This window comes from Botryllus schlosseri, chromosome 6 (assembly GCF_051294905.1).
Source record: "Botryllus schlosseri isolate E-star chromosome 6, Bs_hap1, whole genome shotgun sequence".
NCBI lineage: Eukaryota > Metazoa > Chordata > Ascidiacea > Stolidobranchia > Styelidae > Botryllus > Botryllus schlosseri.
In genome coordinates, this window is record NC_137241.1 from 4,357,461 (window position 1) to 4,375,347 (window position 17,887).

Here is a 17,887-nt window from a genome sequence, read left to right on the forward strand (position 1 = left end):
CAGACTCGAATGCCCTATCCATTGTAAATATTTGTCGTTATCATCGGCCTACTGGTAGGCCTATTTCAGCAAACAATTGATCAACATTAAGGATACGCCTCTTGAATCAAGTATCCAGTGTTTTATTTGCAATAAAAATGCTCATTTATTTTGATATGATATATGCGCTGAGACTTGAAGATGTGTTGTGCGTAATACATTTCCTCAGTAAACAGGCTTCAGTCACTCGATTAGCCACCAGCGTACCGTAGGGTAATGCTCTGAAGGTAGTTATATTTGCCAATATAAACTATGGGTTGCTGTAATTTGACATTGAAAGACATATTCGGTTATATTGTCGTTCAGGCAGGGTCGGTTCTGTTCTTGGTGAGCTTTTTCACTCCATACTGGTTGCTTCCTACCGCTGCAACCGTTGATTATGGGATCATTGTGAAATCTGAAAAAGGTGTTTCGGCGGAAGTCACAGGTAAACCACGAATACTGTATTCACCCTCCGGCTGCCCGGATTTGGAATGAATCGATCCACAGGATAACAAAAGCAATCTTGTGAATATGATCGCAACAAAGCTGCACACCATCTAGCTTGAATTATACCAAATTAATTATGTTGAAACAAGCTCGAATTGTTGTTGTTGTTATATTAATAATAATAATTATTCAATATGTTTCGACAATCGACACATAGGCCGATATTATTTACACCAGTGATTCTTACTCTTGTCGCCAGCGCTTCCCCCAAGGGGGGATTTTTATTTTGAATGGGACGGAAACGGCCAGAGGGCAATATGGGGAAGCTGGGCCCAGGGGGCGCTGAAGAAAAATGGCGTCGCGGTAGAGAGTGCAGTGGGGACATATGATTATACAGTAGAAAACCAGTTCTACATATCCCTGAGTTGTCAATGCCAATTGACAATCGACAAAATCTAGTCAAAACGATTTACTAACTATATTTGTATTTGATAGCTCCAAATTAAATTTTCAGAATATTTCTTCATCGTATCATAGCGATGATTTTGTTTAGTATTGTGACCCGCAATATCAAATTATGAACGTTATATATAGCACAGTATGGGTTGCTTTGTTTAGAATACCTTCATGTTTAAGGGCGCTCCAGGAAAAAGGGGTCACGCAACCACTGATTTACACGATTCGATACCGTCCGACTTATTATAGCATGGTCCACTGTTGCTCGGAGGGTTTTATAAACCTCAAAACAGCAAGGCCTTGATCATATACTACGTTGAAAATGTGTCTTCCTTTCGGAATAGCGTCCTGTAGTCCACGACAATGTAAGAGCATATAACCTAAATCAGTGGTTCTCATCGCCACATTGCTACATCGACTTTCTATCAGGGTTGTAATGACTCGAGTCACGTTTTTTTTGTGACTCGACTTGACTCGAGTCATTTTCCTGAAATGAGAAAATGTCTCGAATCGACTCGAGTCAATATTTGGATTGACTCGACTTGTACTCGAGTCATTACGCATGACTCGACCCAAGTCAATGACTCGGCTTATTTTATATGACTTGAAGATGAATAAATTTGCGAATCGTAATGGCTAGTTCAACACATCTGACGAATTCTGCCGACATCGCTATTTGTCACCACTGCTTTCGTTGCACTCGTCTGATATCAAATATGCCGCCGCAAAAACGACAGACAATGGTACCATAGTGTCCTATATGGTGTCGACACAACCAAATCTCACGCCTCAGAAATTGATTCACGTCACAATTTCGATTTGGCTACAGGCAATTTGAAGGTCATTTTTGACCGGCTTGGCGAGCATTAAATTTGGTAAAACGGGTATCAATCGAAAGCTGACTCTGCACTGCTTACGAAAATATAAATGTTATTCCGCTCGGGGCCCTGGAACCCCCACAATCGGCCTCGAATTTTTCATTGTTATGGAGATTGGCATTGGGACGCAACAATGCTGTCTGGCACTTTTGCTCTTGAACTATACTCTCTCGTTTCGCCAGACAGCATTGTTGCGTCCCAATGCCAATCAGGGTCGTACCAACCCTGCTCTCACTCAACAACCATGCGATTAGGCACATCCTCACCGTCAATTACTTGCGCGCATTAGTTGAAGCATTGAAAAATTCTATTTTAAAGCGTTTTGCAGGAGTGTTTGTAAATGTGAACATGATCACAACTGATGAGTCTTTGGATTGGCCTATCGGTAATCCCAAACCGCGTGTTCGATCCGAAATTTGCTTTCCATTAGCTTATGGATCTGATAAGAGACTGATAAGCTCATGTGTAGATTTGAAAGCGATGATTCTTTGCATTTTTTGGCGACTCGAAAGAATGAGTATCCTATGCTCTTCAGTGTGGTTCAAAAATGCTTATCAATTCCTGCATCTAGTGCACCAGTGGAACGTGTATTCAGTAGAGGTGGATTTATTCTAAGGCCATGCCGCTCTATTATATCTGAGGATCTCCTTTCCACTTTGGTATTTTTACAGTGTAACTCATCATCATTGATGTGATCTGCTGTCTGTGAAAACACACAATACCCTCTGTCAATTTGATGTTTTGTTAGGTATGTGCATTGTGCACGTGAGTAATAATGAATTGCTAATGCTGCGTGATGTTTGCAGAATAGCACTGTTCAAAAGTAACTTCTTTTTTTATTTTTACTCGGTGGCTACTTGATGAAATTGTTACGTTGCATAAAAAGGACATTTAATCTGGCTCAATTTTAAAAAGTAGAATCAATGATATGATAGGAGAAAATTTTGGATTTGAAAATAAATGAAGTATTTTTAGTGAGAAATTTTTTCATATAATATAATTACATACTAGTAGTGAGCCGACTATTTTTTATATCCAAAATATTCTACTCTAATAACTTCATTTCTTCCAGTTGGAATTTGCTATGAATCATATTTTTACACAATGTAACAATATCATGAGATAGCAGGTAAAATTCGAAAAAATCTATTTGTAATTAATCTAAAATTTTCTTTCATAGCATTGCTTTTTACTGGTTGGAATTGAGCCAAATTTGATTTTTTTAGGCAATCCAACAATTTTAAGAAGTAGCCGGAAGAAGTAGCCAAAACTCTGATAGGGACAAAATGAGCATGTTTGGCAAGCTAGGAATTCGATATCACCCAAGCAGGATTGAAAACATGAGCTGAACATGACTTCAATACTGTGACTTGGACTCGACTCGAGTCATAACACTATGACTCGGACTTGACCCTTTAAACGGTGACTTGGACTCGGACTCGAGTCGGTGATGAATTGAAAATGACTCGACTTGACTCGAGTCAAAACCACAAAAGTAAGATTGACTCGTGACTAGGAACCATGTGACTTGGTTACAACCCTGCTTTCTATACTACTACTTCAACAGTTTATCGATAGTGTAATACAAAATTCTGCATACTCAATATTGTCGAGCGATATGGTTTCACCCGCTTGTATCCTTTTCGCCTCTTATGGGCAGGGATGAGTAAATCATTAGCCTTCTCTTCCATCAACACCAATCCCAATCAAACCAATCAACACCTATCCCAAACACGTATTTTTCCCTCGATGTCTCTCAAAGTCGTCCAAGGGGACGATATCGCCCACTTCGCGAACAACTTCATTTTTTGATACTGCGGTAATTTTATGCCACTGTCAGCTGATTTTTCTGAAAGTTACTGGTTTAGCGTTATTGCAATACTTGGTATTTTGTTTATGTGCAATTATGACCAGGCTATATATGGGACTGGTCTAGCGGTGTAAGTTCGTAATCAGCAGTGTCGAAAATGTGTGGAGAGTCTTTTGCACTCCACCGCATATAGTCGTGACCCATGAGAAAGGTATTCCAAAAATGTGCATGACGAAGAACATATATTTCGTGCCATACATTCCGTTGAACATAACTTACACGTGTGCCTTTTCAAAAGACTTCCAAGACCCGTGGTGTAGTGGCAACCTCATCCATAGCAGTGAAATGAACTTTAGGAGTGTATATCCATAGTTTGTTGCGTTTTATCTTTCAATTATATACGCTTTATGCAACAATTTTAAGGGGTACACCAGACATGCGAATAAATTGAAAGTGTACGAATTTTAAAAAAAGTTTAAGAAACCCTGTTCTAGATCGTATAAGGCAATGGCTCCGAACCTATTCTCCAGGCGACCCCATATTTTATGGGCTAAACAGACCGTTCTTTATGGAAAGGAAAGAAAGTAGTTTATTTTTGTCCTTGATGTTTTTGCGACATATACACATACTCGTGATAGACATACACACGATCTGTGCATATGCATACCATGAGTGCGTGATGTGCATATGCCACTGGACAGGGAAAGTGCAGATATAGCCATGTACGGCTTTCTAAGTCTTGCACCACCACAAGGGCGTAGCCAGAAAAAATATTTGGGGGGGGCGAAAAATTCGATGAAGTAAATGACCCCCCCCCTTAAAGATAAGGAAAAAATAGGTAAAATCGATGGACTTGGGCGCTTATTGGATGATTAACACAACATGTGGGGCGATCGTTATATATATTCCACTCACAGACGGATGAGATAAAATGATAATTGTGGAGAACCAGGACGACAAGACTTTCGCGCGAAGCGCGAAAATTTTTCATGGGTAATGAATGAAATTGGTTCATCATATTGGTATTTGCGTATTGCAAATACGTTTTCATTATCAGATTTACCGGCAGGGCTGATAGAAGTGGTGTCATCAAACATTCGGGGGGCAATTAATTATACATCTTGAGCTATATGTTCATACCACACGGCAAGACTATTTAGAGTTTCTAGAGCAAGGTGGCCAAAGGGCCACATGAGACTTACGAACCATTGCGCGGGCCACTTGAATGTTGATGACCTTTTTTAGTCTTCCGATAGGAGCGTACCGGATAATAGGTAACGTTGAAAACAATACTTATACTAATATGCATCAAAATCAATAACAATTATGAGATGAAGACTTGGTGTGGATCCCCGACCTAGCCGCGCGAAATATTGTACATTATATATACATATACGACGATCTGCGAAAATGTGGCTGGCCCCTGGCTACGCCGATGCGTCAGAACTAGGAACTGATATTTTAGTCGGCAAAATCCCAAATTTCGCGGTCAGGCTAATCAAATTTTGGTTATTCGGTTTTGGTGATTCATTTTTTGATAATATTAGTAATTTCGAGAATTAACCCGCGGGCCTCTCAAAACCTTTTCGCGGGCCACGGGTTGGCCGCCCCTGTTCTAGAGGGTGGACGCCGGACGGGACAGTTGTCATTTATTGCTGTTACTTCATGACTTGAGTAGAATGCTGTCACCACTCAAGAGATCGAGCACACGCAAGGTCGTAGCCAGAAAAACAATTCATTTTTATTTTGTTTGGGGGGGGGGTTATGACTTTAGGGGAGCTCTCCCGTGGGAACATCTCGCAGAACCGTACATCCTGCCATAGGCAATTTCATCACTACCCTTTATACATACGATTCTTAGACGCACACACACACATACTCTATGGAAGCTTCCAGTTGCCAACAATAGCTTGTATTAGGCGGTCGTTGCACGGACGAGCCCAAATCGCTGACATAAAGTGATGAACAATCAGTGTGAATTTCGGCCCTAGTCGCGCCGAGCGTAAATGTTTTTTGAATAAATGAAAGAATTTGATCAATAATATTGGTACGTCTATATGAGCAAGTGATGTCCATTCTTATTACTTCGTTGAAGCATGGTTTGGGCGTAACCTCTGGTAGAGATTGACGCTATACTTTAAAGATTGAAATCGCTGATACATACCAGACCAAATTAAAAAAAAACTCCTTTGATCAGACTCGTTCAATTTCAAATTAGCAATTTTTAACGGGAGGTGGTGATATTTTCCTGTGCCAGTTGCGTTTATGTTGGAGGGGTCTGATTGCAGGGACAGGATCATTAGGTGCCAGCCATTTAATTCCCGAAAATCTATATCGAAGGCTTCGAAATACATGGGTCGGTTTTATGGTCGTCAATCATTTTGGGAGTGCACTTTGCGGAGTCGCATGTAGCCTACTTTATATATCTTCGTGCGTCCCGGAACGAAAGTTGCCGGAGCTAACAGTCCGTCAGTACCCAACCCCCATACTTAACTGACACTCCTACAGACTCAAACAACCCAACGACCTCTGACTACTCTAGTGTATCTACTGGTACTGTTGTATTCTCATAATTGAGAATGCAGCTAAATTAGGCTTACCATATTTTGAAAATGCAAAAAGAGGACACTTTTTCAGAAATTTGCAAGATACAAAACCGGAGCAGAATTCTCAAAAACCGGTGAATTTTTCCCACTTTGCGGTCGGTTGACTAAAAAAAAAAAAAAAAAGGTCATCACTTCCGCTCAGAGCTCAAAAACACGTTTTTCACTCCACATTGCTAGGTGGATGACTAAAAAAAAAAAAAAAAAAAGGTCTTCATTTCGCTCAGAGCTGAAATCACCGCTTTTTCCTCCGAAATACCCGCCGGAGCTTCACTTCTGCGCTAATTTGCGGCATATCACTCGCAATTTCCTCTATATCTGACCTAAATTTTCAAAAAAGAGGACAAAATCTCAAAAAAGAGGACAAAAGGGCGTCCTCCGAGGACACTTTCAAAAAAGTCAAAAAAGAGGACAAATCCTCTTAAAAGAGGACGTATGGTAAGCCTAAGCTAAATTCAATATTGGGTATTTGCGGAATAATTTTTTTTCGTGATAACGATAATAAAATCAAGACATGAACGGACACTAAATCGCGCGAAGCGCGAAGAAAAATTTTAGTTTGCATACATTTGCCCCAAAATACTCTAATATCTATTGATTTTACGAAAATTTTCAAAAAATTTGGGGGGGGCGACCGCCCCCTTCGCCCCCCCCTGGCTACGCCAGTGCACCACCACTCTATATGCTATCCCAGTAATGCATGAGCGCCAAGCGGGGAAGTCATGGATACCATGGATACCTGTTACTAACAGGTCTTTGGTCTGACCCGGCCTGGCATCGAACCCACGATCTATCGATCAAGAAGCCGGACGCTTAACCATGAACTGACAATGAACTGACCATTTAATTTTGTAGCTCTCAAATACCAGGATATTTAGTTTATTAATTTGACCAGAAAACTTCAAATCAAAAGTGTTATAGTGCCAAGGTTGTAACCAAGTTACTAAGCTCCGAGTCACAAGTCAATCTCACTGTCATAGTTTTGACTCGATTCAAGTCGAGTCATTTTCAATTCACCACCGAGTCAAGTCCGAGTCCAAGTCATCGAGCAGAAGTTCGATTCCGAGTCATGGTATTGTGACTCGAGTCCAAGTCCAAGTCATTGTGTTGACTGCTCAGTTTCCAGATAAAGTCTTATTAAACCCACTTTCACAACTCTGTTTGGTGATATCGAATGGTTCGCATTTATAATATACTAATTTTCCTCATTTTTAACAGTTTCTGGTCGCATTTTCCGAGTACCAGACCCAAGTACCAGACCCAATAAGGTGGTTACTTTAATGTTCTTAGAAAGGACCATGAAATGTCGGTCTTGGCCGTCTGAGTCTCGAGTCATATGACTTGGTTCGAGTCATGCGTAATAACTCGATTCCAAGTCGAGTCAATACACAGATTGACTCGAGTCGAGTCGAGTCATTTCAGTATTATGTAAGAATGACTCGAGTCAAGTCGAGTAATCAGAAAATCTTGACTCGAGTCTGACTCGAGTCGAGTCATGACTCGAGTCATTACAACCCTGCATAGTGCGTCCGGGGCCTACGATAATACGATACTACGTACTAAATATCGTAGGCCCCGGTGCCTGCTTTATGAAAGATTTCGATTCAACACACCGGCTGATGCAAGCTGCAATACCTATAGTTGAAAGCATTTTGACAAGAAACATCCCCCTATCGCCCCTGAGCGATTCCGCCCCCCTCAAAATCCTAATCACCCGCTGGGGGCGCTGGAGTCAAGGTTAAGTTTCAGAACCACGGATATATAAAGTGTCTTTGCCATAAACCCACATTCTTTTAGGAGATGGAATATGAGCTTTGATCCTGCAAGAAATAATCAGTCTATGACTAATGAATTGTTTTTCAGTTTACAATGCCAGCGAATGGACAGAAGATGGTGTACGAGCAACCTATATCACTACCGTGGCAATCTTAGCGTTGTCATCGGTTCTTCTCACCATTGGGTCGGTATTACAACTTGTGACGTGCATTGTCTGTTGCTGCAGAGTTCGTATCAAAGCGGCTGCTGCACTGCATTTAATTTCAGGTAGGTGTGAACCTGTACAAGTGCATAATCCTAATTCCTTTTGTTTTCCAAAGCAAAATATGCCCTCTTCCAAAGTGGGCATCCATACATAGCCCCAGTCTTGATAGATTTGATGCCTACTGACCATTAGACAAACAGAAAATATTCTCATCATACCAAGTATACAGCAACAGACAAAGTTTCCGTGAGTTGTTGCGTATTTACACAACACAAACACGGGCGAGGCTCTTCACCTTGTAAGTCAAATAGCAACACTTCTTGGAAAAGCTTCGATTTATCTTTCCAATCAGTAGGCCTATACATCGCCGTGGTAGGATCTCTATATACAATGAAAACAGCAGCCCCTTTCAGTTGGCAAACCACTTTAATGCAAGTTTTATTTTGCAACCCACCAATGAAAAGCAAGTTCTTGGGTGAACAATGTAGCCTATGCACGAATACACATGCAATATACTTGCGTACTGAATATTATCAGATCAAGTCTAGGATTGATTGGCTTGACTTTATTACTCGGAAAACATCCGAAAATACCTAAAATTGAGGTATAACCTACACCTATTTATGACCAACCACCACAAGTTAAATCGTCAGGATTGCAGAAGTTTGTTTTATTTATACCTATTAACTAATATCATATCAAAAATAGGTTTGGTGGCGTTCCATAACAAGTCAAAGAAGCTTTCTATGATATATTGAATAGAAACCTGAATCATTTAGAAATGATCCGCAACCCACTTGAAATAGCGTCGCGACCCACTGGCTGTGAAACACTGTGCTTAGGGTAGCATTTAAAATAAAAATCAACTTAAAACAAACATGTTTAATAGGCCTACATGACGCGTTTTTAAAATATGTTGTATGTTGTTATTGCTTTTATATCAATGACGCCACGGGCCTTCAAATTGTGAAGTCACAGTGCGGGATATTGGCAATAGGAAATATAGCAAAATTTCATGGCAAACACTTCAAGTTCGACACGTATGGTGATCTCATTTCAAGCAACCAAGATAAATTTTTCAGGTATTCTCATCTTGATTGGTAACGCGGTTTTCACGGCAATGATAATACTGGTGGTCGATTACGAAGACGGTGAACCGGAGCTCTCTAACTTTGGCTGGTCGTACTACATGAATTGGGGCTCAGGTGCTGTTGTTGTTATCGGCAGTTTGATTGAGAAAAAAGCTAGGAAAGAAAGTGAAAACGAAGAACTCCAGGGACCTGTGAGTATAGCCTGGTGTTTGATGGCATAATGCAGACCTTTGCAAAGTGCGGCCCGCGGAGCTATTTTGCGCGGCCCGCGAGCGAATGCTTGGAATTCAAAACATAAAACCTGCTTTTTGAATGTTGATGCGTGAACTAAAACCATAGGCTGTATCAACTAGACAGGAAATTCATATACTTTGAAGCTTGTTAATTAATACGCCATGATGACGCTGCCTAAGTAGCTCGCATGCATAGTCCAGACTCAAAATATAGTCAATGTAGAAAAGTATGAGTATATAGCAATTAATGTCACATGAAATTATGCACTCTTTCCGTGTAGTTCAGTTCAAACCTTCTTTGTCGCATTACGTATTATACGGTCTGTGTTTCAAATTGTTACGTGATACTTTTCCAAGTCTATAATTCGTAAAACAAGTCAGTCAGTGCTCGCGATTACTACATGAATGAACGAGCATGTCAAAAAAGGAAGCCGAAAGCTGAAATTCAAAGAAGGTTTAGAGCACTAAATATTTGTATACTGGAGTCCAGAGGTGTTCAAAGTAGTCAAGAAAGCTACTCAAGTAGAAGTAAAAGTGGCGACGAAAAAAATCTACTCAAGTACGTGTAGAAGTACTTCTTACATAAGCAACGTAAAACTACTTGAAGTATAAGTAGAATTGACTGACTTCAAATCTACTCAAGTAAGTAAGTAGTTATGAAAACGATCGTAATTCGTTCGCATGGACTGTCAAAAGGTGCAAATGGAGCTATGCGGAAGGTGCTGAGAGCTTGATTCATATTGATGCATCCCAGGAGGTGTCAATTTTTGACAGAATAAGCAGTCGTTCACATCATGGGATGTAAATGATAGTATTGATATGAAAATGCGATACTAATCCTTTGTTCACTCGAACACCCCATCGAGAGAATATCATGGCATATTATAAGGCCCCTAGTACAGTCGAAGAGCAATACGGAGAAGCTGTGTCGGATACGGCTTAAACACCTTACGCGATTAGTATATACGTTAATTAAAAATATGGCAGACCGTCATAATGTCATATAGTGTATAGCTTTATTTTCGGAAAATATAAGGCATACACACTTGCTTTTATAGCCTACTTCAACATGTATGTTCTCCGGACAAAAGAACTGGAACTATAATTAGAACTCAACGGATAATAAAATTCATTTGTCCCGCGAACGTATTTTCTACTTCTCAATTGTCCCGCGGAACAAAATAATTGCCCACCCCTGCCATATAGTGTCTCAAATCCAAGTTATAAATTTAAATCGGTGCTGCCCGCAGTCAAGCTCATGTATTATAAAATTACTGTCATTTTGTCGCGATTTACCGCGTGAGTAAAAAAGGCTACCACACACCATTTTTATTTAATGATGCTCATATATTTTTTTACAGATGCATCCAATGAATTCTGTATCTCCAAATGATCAGCGATACACGTACTGAAGTCACTAATTCAATTGCGTTGCGCGGTAAACCAGAGATAATTTGAGTTGCATTTGTATATATCTTGTACGCTGAACTTGCTGTTTGAAGTTCATAAATCAGGTATAATCGCAAATTGAACCGGACATTATTGTCATCGTCGATCATTTACCTTGAAAATTTGCATGTATCGTGAGAATATACACCGTGTTGTATATGAATAATTTCCTGTCATAGCAGTCAGACACTCATGTCTCCTTCATATTACCCGATATATCGAGAGCTTGCACGCTGTAACGCTACTATGATTACTTCGTATCTCTTTATTACCAATTACATTAAACCCGTGTACCTGCACTGCAATATCCAAAGCCCAGAACATTTTAATCGCTAGTGGGCGAAGGCGACAGTTTTGCTCCTATAATGTACCCGTATTTTTCCGTATAATCGCATAGTTTGAGGGCTCAACATTTTTGTTTTTAAAATCCGATTGAAGTATTTTTCTTCGGTCTTGAATACCCCTTCACGTACACTACAGATTTTGTAACACCTGGGCGCGATTTATCGATGTCCTCATCTTTTATATCTCCTCGCGGAATATGTCTGTACTTATTTCGTATGTCATCATTGGTTTATTAGCAATTTTTATCAGTTCAGTACACCACAAAAATGCAATACAATGAGAAGATAGGAAGGTCTCGAAGCGACTTAGAGTAGTCTATGGAATCAGACACCCACCTTGGCGTAGGCACAATGCACATGCACACTGAATGAAAAGTAGAAGAAGATAGTATAGGAAAAAACAAGCGACAAAAATGGGGTGGCATGACATGGAAGGCGAGATCGATAGGTCAGGTCGTGGTGCGGTAATCTTGAGGATGGACTAGTATTTATTTATAATAATTGCTTGTATTTCGACTTGAACGTGGACATGCTCGTCGACTGTCGGACGGCCGACGGGATAGGCTACTGTTCCACACGTCAGGTCCGGCATATTTGATAGAGCGATGATCTTTTCGGTCAATCATATGATATTTGGACGACGTGGACGCGCGTGTGTTGTACTTGTGCGCTTTTGATTCCAAGGTAACGAAGTCATTGAAATATTCGCGGCAATCACCGCAGTGGAACTGATACATAAACTTGGCGATTTCCGGTTTCCGCAAATCTTCTATGTTTAGGACACCGAATCTCTTCAGCAGCGACTTGTTGGATGGACAACCAGACCCCTTTGGTGCCCTAGCTATAATACGGAGTACGTTATGTTGTAGTTTTTGCAGTGGCTCGAGTGCAGTTTCCCTGACAGCCCCCCAACAGATGATGTCATATTGTAACTTCGATTGGATTGAGGATTTAAAGAGTATCAGAAGAACCCAGAGGCTGTCATAAAGAGTCTAAGGCTGTAGAACAGGCTGCACTTCGGTGATAATTTAGTGTCTAGGGACTAGATATGACTATACCAGGTAATGTCCGAGTCCAGTAAAACCCAGAGATATTTGGTATTTTTTGTGTTGGAATCGGGCTGACCAGCGACGTTAACGGTTAAGTTATTTTTGGAATTTACCTCAGCATTTGGGATTTCGAGGCGTTTATGCAAAGATTATTCTGGGATGTCCACTCATGCACTTTGGGCATTTGGTCACTAGTCAGGGCATCCAGCTCTGCTGGCGAAGATGCGGAAGAGAGGAGGTGAATATCATCAGCGAACAGAGTGGTGTTCAAAGTGTCAAGAATACAGTGGTATCAAAAATGTCGTTGACATATAAGGTAAAGAGGACCGGTCCAAGTACTGAGCCTTGGGGTAGACCACAGGTCACCAAGTAAGGAGAGGACAATGTGTTTGAGATTGCAACCATTTGTTGGCGTCAAGTGAGAAAACTTTTCATGAGCTCAAGTTGTAGGCCCCGAAGTCCATAACGCGCCAATTTCGAGATGAGAGTTTTATGATCTACGCAGTCAAACGCTTTTTTTAGATCGACAAAAATACTACATCCCACATTTCGCGTCTATGAGATATCATAATACTGTTTAGCCACTGTTAAGAGGGCATGTTTGATGTTTGTTTCGAAAGCCAAATTGTTGTGGGGAAATGACAGACATTCTGGCGAGGAATGAGGATAGGCGGGAGAGGAGCAACTTTTCAAATACTACTCCGATGCATGGGAGAACGGATATCGGACGGTAGTTATGGTGACATTATAGTTCTATCCCCAGCTTTGTGTACAGGGACTACTCTGTTTACACCATATTTTATCATCAAGTTGAAAAAATGGGCGATATACTGTCCGATATGCACGCTTATCATTTTAAAAAACTATGATGGGATTTGGTCATAGGCGACGGCCTTATGCGATTTCAGTTTGTTATGCGAATCCTTCAATAACTTACCATCAAACAAAGGACATTAACTGGGCTACATCAGTGATAATATTAATTGGAAATGTTACGGTATAGTTTGCGCCAGGGGATAGAAGAGAACCAACAGAACCACCATAGCACAAGATACTAACCACATCGAAAAACGAATTGCACACCTGGGGGTTATTACCTTGGTTATAGCGAATAGTCGCCCTTTAGGAATCAGTATCAGTTTAACAATTTCATCATTTCAAAACACCATAAGACTGCAATACAATGAAAAGATAGGAAGTCGTCGAATCGACTTGGAGTAGTTTCTGAAATCAGACACCCTCCAGGGTCGAGGCGAATTCAATAAAGAGGCGTGCACACTGGATGGAAGAGATAACATACAACAACTATAGTGATGGAAATTAATGCCGCATATGTCGATGGGCGAGGTTGATATGTGAGATCGTGGTCCGTGATATTTGCAAGATTCTCTAATGTATGTTCCCAAAGAGTAAACAAGAGCGTGACTTATCGGGGGAGATAGCGTAGTCGTGACGATAAGCGCATGTTCGATTCCGCGCTGGAGGTTATTCTGGGCCCCTGTCCCTGCGTCGCTGTTCTTACGGCTACAAGAAAAAGCCCAGGAAACTATCCGATGAAATAACGCGCCTAGGAATGGAAAGAGCTGCGGAATAGAGACAAACATCGAAGAAAGAACTGTGACATCGGGCAACTATAGGTCGAGGTGGATGCCAGTTTTAAGAGACCGCAAGTGGTCATTCGGCATCCTCCTATCTGTTTATTACATCGCATAGTGTGTGTCTGTCTTATTCAGATATAAATATAATCTGACGATTATTATATCTATACTCTACCTCACGTTACAACATTTGGACTATCCGAACAGTTGTGGCAGTGTAAGTAGGAGTTTATCGGGCAGAGTCTGAATACTAATCAGAGTGACATGGTAGCATCAACGGCCGAGAATCGATTCTACAAACTGTTTGCGGTGCTCCTACACATTCCATTCATTAATATGCAACGCAAGTACAGTGAATGGAGGATCGCAACGTTCCTACATATTGTATGAGGACAATGGCGAAGAATCAAACCACATAAACAAGACAAGATTGGGATTTGAAGATAACGGAGATCTCACGTGCGATAAGCCGCCTCAAGTGGTTATTTCGTTCTTTGTGCGATTTTAAGATCGCTGCAATCCAATTTATTTTGCGGAATGTGTGACAGGATTGGATGCGAAAGGAATAAAATAATATAGATAAAAAGTCGTGCTGTAGTGGAGCTAATACGTTGAGTGTCACATATGAGATCACTGAGCATGCTGTGTGGTATAAGTTCAGCGCGCATATATCAGCAGACAATAAGCAGTATTGCTTACTGGTTCGCTCTTCTCCGTGAGAAGGTACCATATGACCAAGGGGGGCCATCCGAATCCGACCTCTGCTTATTAAACGTAGCAAAGCAACTATCTAATATCCACTGACCACAAATCACATCATGCTGTATGATTGTAGGCGTTTACTGAATATATGTATTGTGTAGCAATGAGATATTATGCTGTTGCATCGGATAGACGCAAAAGATGGCCGAATCACATATTAAGGGAGGGATAGGCCTACGCATATTAACTATCAATACTATAGCAACGTATCTGGGTCTTTAGGAAAGATTTCTATCTATATCCAATTGAAGTAGTCATCATATATAGCTACCTGAAATCCTGTGTTACGTCGTGTGTGTATTCTATCAACACATAGCATTACCGGCTTACTTGTAGCTCTCCTGGACGGCGACATCTCCATCTTACCACACGATATGCATTTGGTATGCCGGTTTTTACGTACACAAAGGCTACCGAATATAGGGTCATCAATCTATTTATTACATCGAAAACAAAAGAAATTGAACCTTATTTTATGATCTTCATATGGTTAGAATCCAACCGCTGAAGTCGAAGTTTACATGGAGTCCTATATACAAGTGATATATCTTTCTTCGGCGTTTTGACACAGTGTGTTAACAAAAAGTATTTCGAATTCGACAGTTCAATAATATAATCGAAGCGGATAAATTATGGATAAGGTTGTGATCAAAATTCATTCCAAGCAATTTATTGAATTCAGATCCATCGTAAGCTAATGGTGTTATTACAGACATTAATTTCATCGAAATGGATTCACGAGTGCAGTCCTATATATCATTAATGAGGAAATTAGTTAGTAGCCTGTGAACTGTATACAGTACACGTACACATACATACGCTGCTTGATTAACCAATAACCACCGACAATTCATCAAAGATGGTCACGCATCCAAAGATGGACGATTTGCATCCAGTATAGACGACGTATACGCTGTGGAGTGGCTGGAAGCCTACAAATCGACGTCGGTTCAACAGTTATGTAGATATATATAATATCATTGGTACGGAATGGGTGTTCTGATGATGATGACCACCGACCGTACAAATGCTGCATAACGATGTACAGTCCCGATTGAAGTTATTTTCGGTCTGTTTATGACAGTGGTCCTAAGCTTTTTTCGTCGAAGGAGCCATATTCACCCTATGTTTTCTATTTTCAATGTTAATCCATTGTGACGTCACCATTATCGATTCGTGGCGTCATGACCAAAAGAAGTTTTAAACAAGAACCATGTTTTAAACATGTTTGTTTTGAATAAAACCCCACTATACAAACAATGGTGTAGCCAGGGAGTGGGTTATAGGGGTCGAAACTGGAAACCCCGTCGTCTGGAAATGTCGATTGAATCTACAATATTTTCTAGCTCATTTACAATTCTGTTCAGAATCAGCAGTTTGTACAAGCCTGTAGCAATATGATCCAAAATATAGTATTTACATCGCTATGCATCCATGGTTGTAATGACCCGAACCAAATTATGTGACACGAGACTAGGACGGCAAAGACATACATTTCATTGTAACGTCGATGAATAGTAAAGTTACCACATGATCGGTATTTCGTCTGTCATTGCTGATACTTGTAAAATGCGGCCAGAAACTGTTAAGACTGAGGAAAATTACGATATTATGAATGCGAGCCATTCTATATCACTCGAGCAGAGTTGAAAAAGGGGGATTGAACCGGTTTAAACTGTAAGCTTTGAACATAATGACTTAGACTTGAGTCAAAACACTATGACTCGGACTCGACCCTCTACTATAGCTGACTTGAACTTGATTCAAAACTATAAAAATGAGATTGACTTGTGACTCGAAACCTTGTGATTTGGTTACAACCCTGTCATGCATCTCTGCTGAAGATTTGTGGATTTTCCGTGATTGGCCGCTACGAGTAATCGACCGGTGTTTACAAAACTAACGTTGCACTACATATACAATACACATACGCAACGGAATCAAATTTTAGAAATTGAGAAGGAAATCTACAGAATAATACATGTGTTTCCACAAACCCGCGTAAGTAAGCATTTGGGATTAGAGCTGGACACAACGATTCGACTGATTGTACATGTTAGTATAGAAAGCTATACGCACGTTAGTGTAAATGAAATAGGAACGATCGAAAAAATACCAAAGTATCTTTAATGTGATAGAGAGCTGGCATTTTATTCTTTGTGGTAGCATAAAAGGTACCTATATTTGAACTTCCACATCTTCCATACTTGTAGTATTCATAATGAGGGATACTTTCGAATCGAAGTGTAATAGTCGATTCAGAAACGAATCACGCATGTATTCGATTTCGCCCAGCCCTATACTTGAATCACTTTTTAAAGACCAGCAACATTAAATATATAATCTCCAGGCTAGTCTCTCATATAGTCATAAATATCCACAGCGTTGCCACGTCAAACACTACAGCAACACTCTGCCGCATACATCCGGGTCACCCTACGACAATCTCATTGTTTACATTTCGTTGTACGTCTACAACATGCGTGACGAGTCGAAACGTCTGCGCATGTCAGCGGCCAAACTTGTCGGGCGTCGACCTCGACTGTGGAGAGGCGTTGTTCGGCGGTCTTGGCAACGGTCGCGGTGATAGATTGGGAGGCAAGATGGGGCCGGCGCTGTTCCGCGCCGGAGCAGTCTCTCTTTTGGCTTGCTTTCCTTGCACTTGGGGTTGGCTATTCCAAAAATTGCCCGGATCGGTACCGTAAAACTGTAGCTGGTAGAGGCGTCCTAGGAAGCTCATGAATTCTGCGAAATTCATCTCTCCTGTAACGGAATTAGAACCGTAAGCATTTAGACCAGTGGTTCTCAAACTTTTTTTAGATACGCCCTCTTTATGATACTGAAAAAATTCGCGCCCCCTTATCATCATATCACAAATTGCAGCTAGAATGCTAGAAATTCCAACGGAGACTTTGATGAAATGGAAGGTTTTATGACTGTTGATGAGATAATTCTCAAATATGAAATTCGGACAGAGAGCCCATAACCATGAATTGGAGGTAAATCGCGCGGAGCGCCAAAATTTACTTCAGTTGGCCGAAGCTTCGCGCCTCCTTCAGATGCTTTCACGCCCCCCCCCCAAGGAGGCCGAGCCCCCAGTTTGGAAACAAATGCTTTAGACGACTCTTGTCTCAAACTAGTACGCGTCAGGGTTTTGAGTGACTC

General features: G+C 40.8%; 1 protein-coding gene and 1 long non-coding RNA gene across 2 annotated transcripts; one reads left to right on the forward strand and one right to left on the reverse strand.

Annotated features, from left to right (window-relative positions):
* Positions 1-205: 205 nt before the first annotated feature.
* LOC145440880 (uncharacterized) lies at positions 206-11,282 on the forward strand. The gene is made up of 4 exons (XM_080318653.1): positions 206-466; positions 8,079-8,258; positions 9,279-9,478; positions 10,882-11,282. The coding sequence occupies exons 1-4, from the start codon at positions 292-294 to the stop codon at positions 10,930-10,932; spliced, it is 606 nt and encodes a 201-aa protein (XP_080174779.1). The 5' UTR covers positions 206-291; the 3' UTR covers positions 10,933-11,282.
* On the reverse strand, positions 3,200-17,235 carry LOC145440881 (uncharacterized). The gene is made up of 2 exons (XR_013915644.1): positions 16,544-17,235; positions 3,200-3,349 (listed from the first exon to the last, which is right to left on the reverse strand). It is a non-coding gene; the product is annotated as an uncharacterized LOC145440881 (long non-coding RNA).
* Positions 17,236-17,887: the final 652 nt, after the last annotated feature.

Excerpts from the sequence above, each read along its gene's own strand:
- LOC145440880 (XM_080318653.1), top strand. The coding sequence starts at position 292 with ATGGGTTGCTGTAATTTGACATTGAAAGACATATTCGGTTATATTGTC. Across the intron at positions 467-8,078 it reads TGTTTCGGCGGAAGTCACAG|TTTACAATGCCAGCGAATGG; the intron begins GTAAACCACGAA and ends ATTGTTTTTCAG. Across the intron at positions 8,259-9,278 it reads TGCACTGCATTTAATTTCAG|GTATTCTCATCTTGATTGGT; the intron begins GTAGGTGTGAAC and ends TAAATTTTTCAG.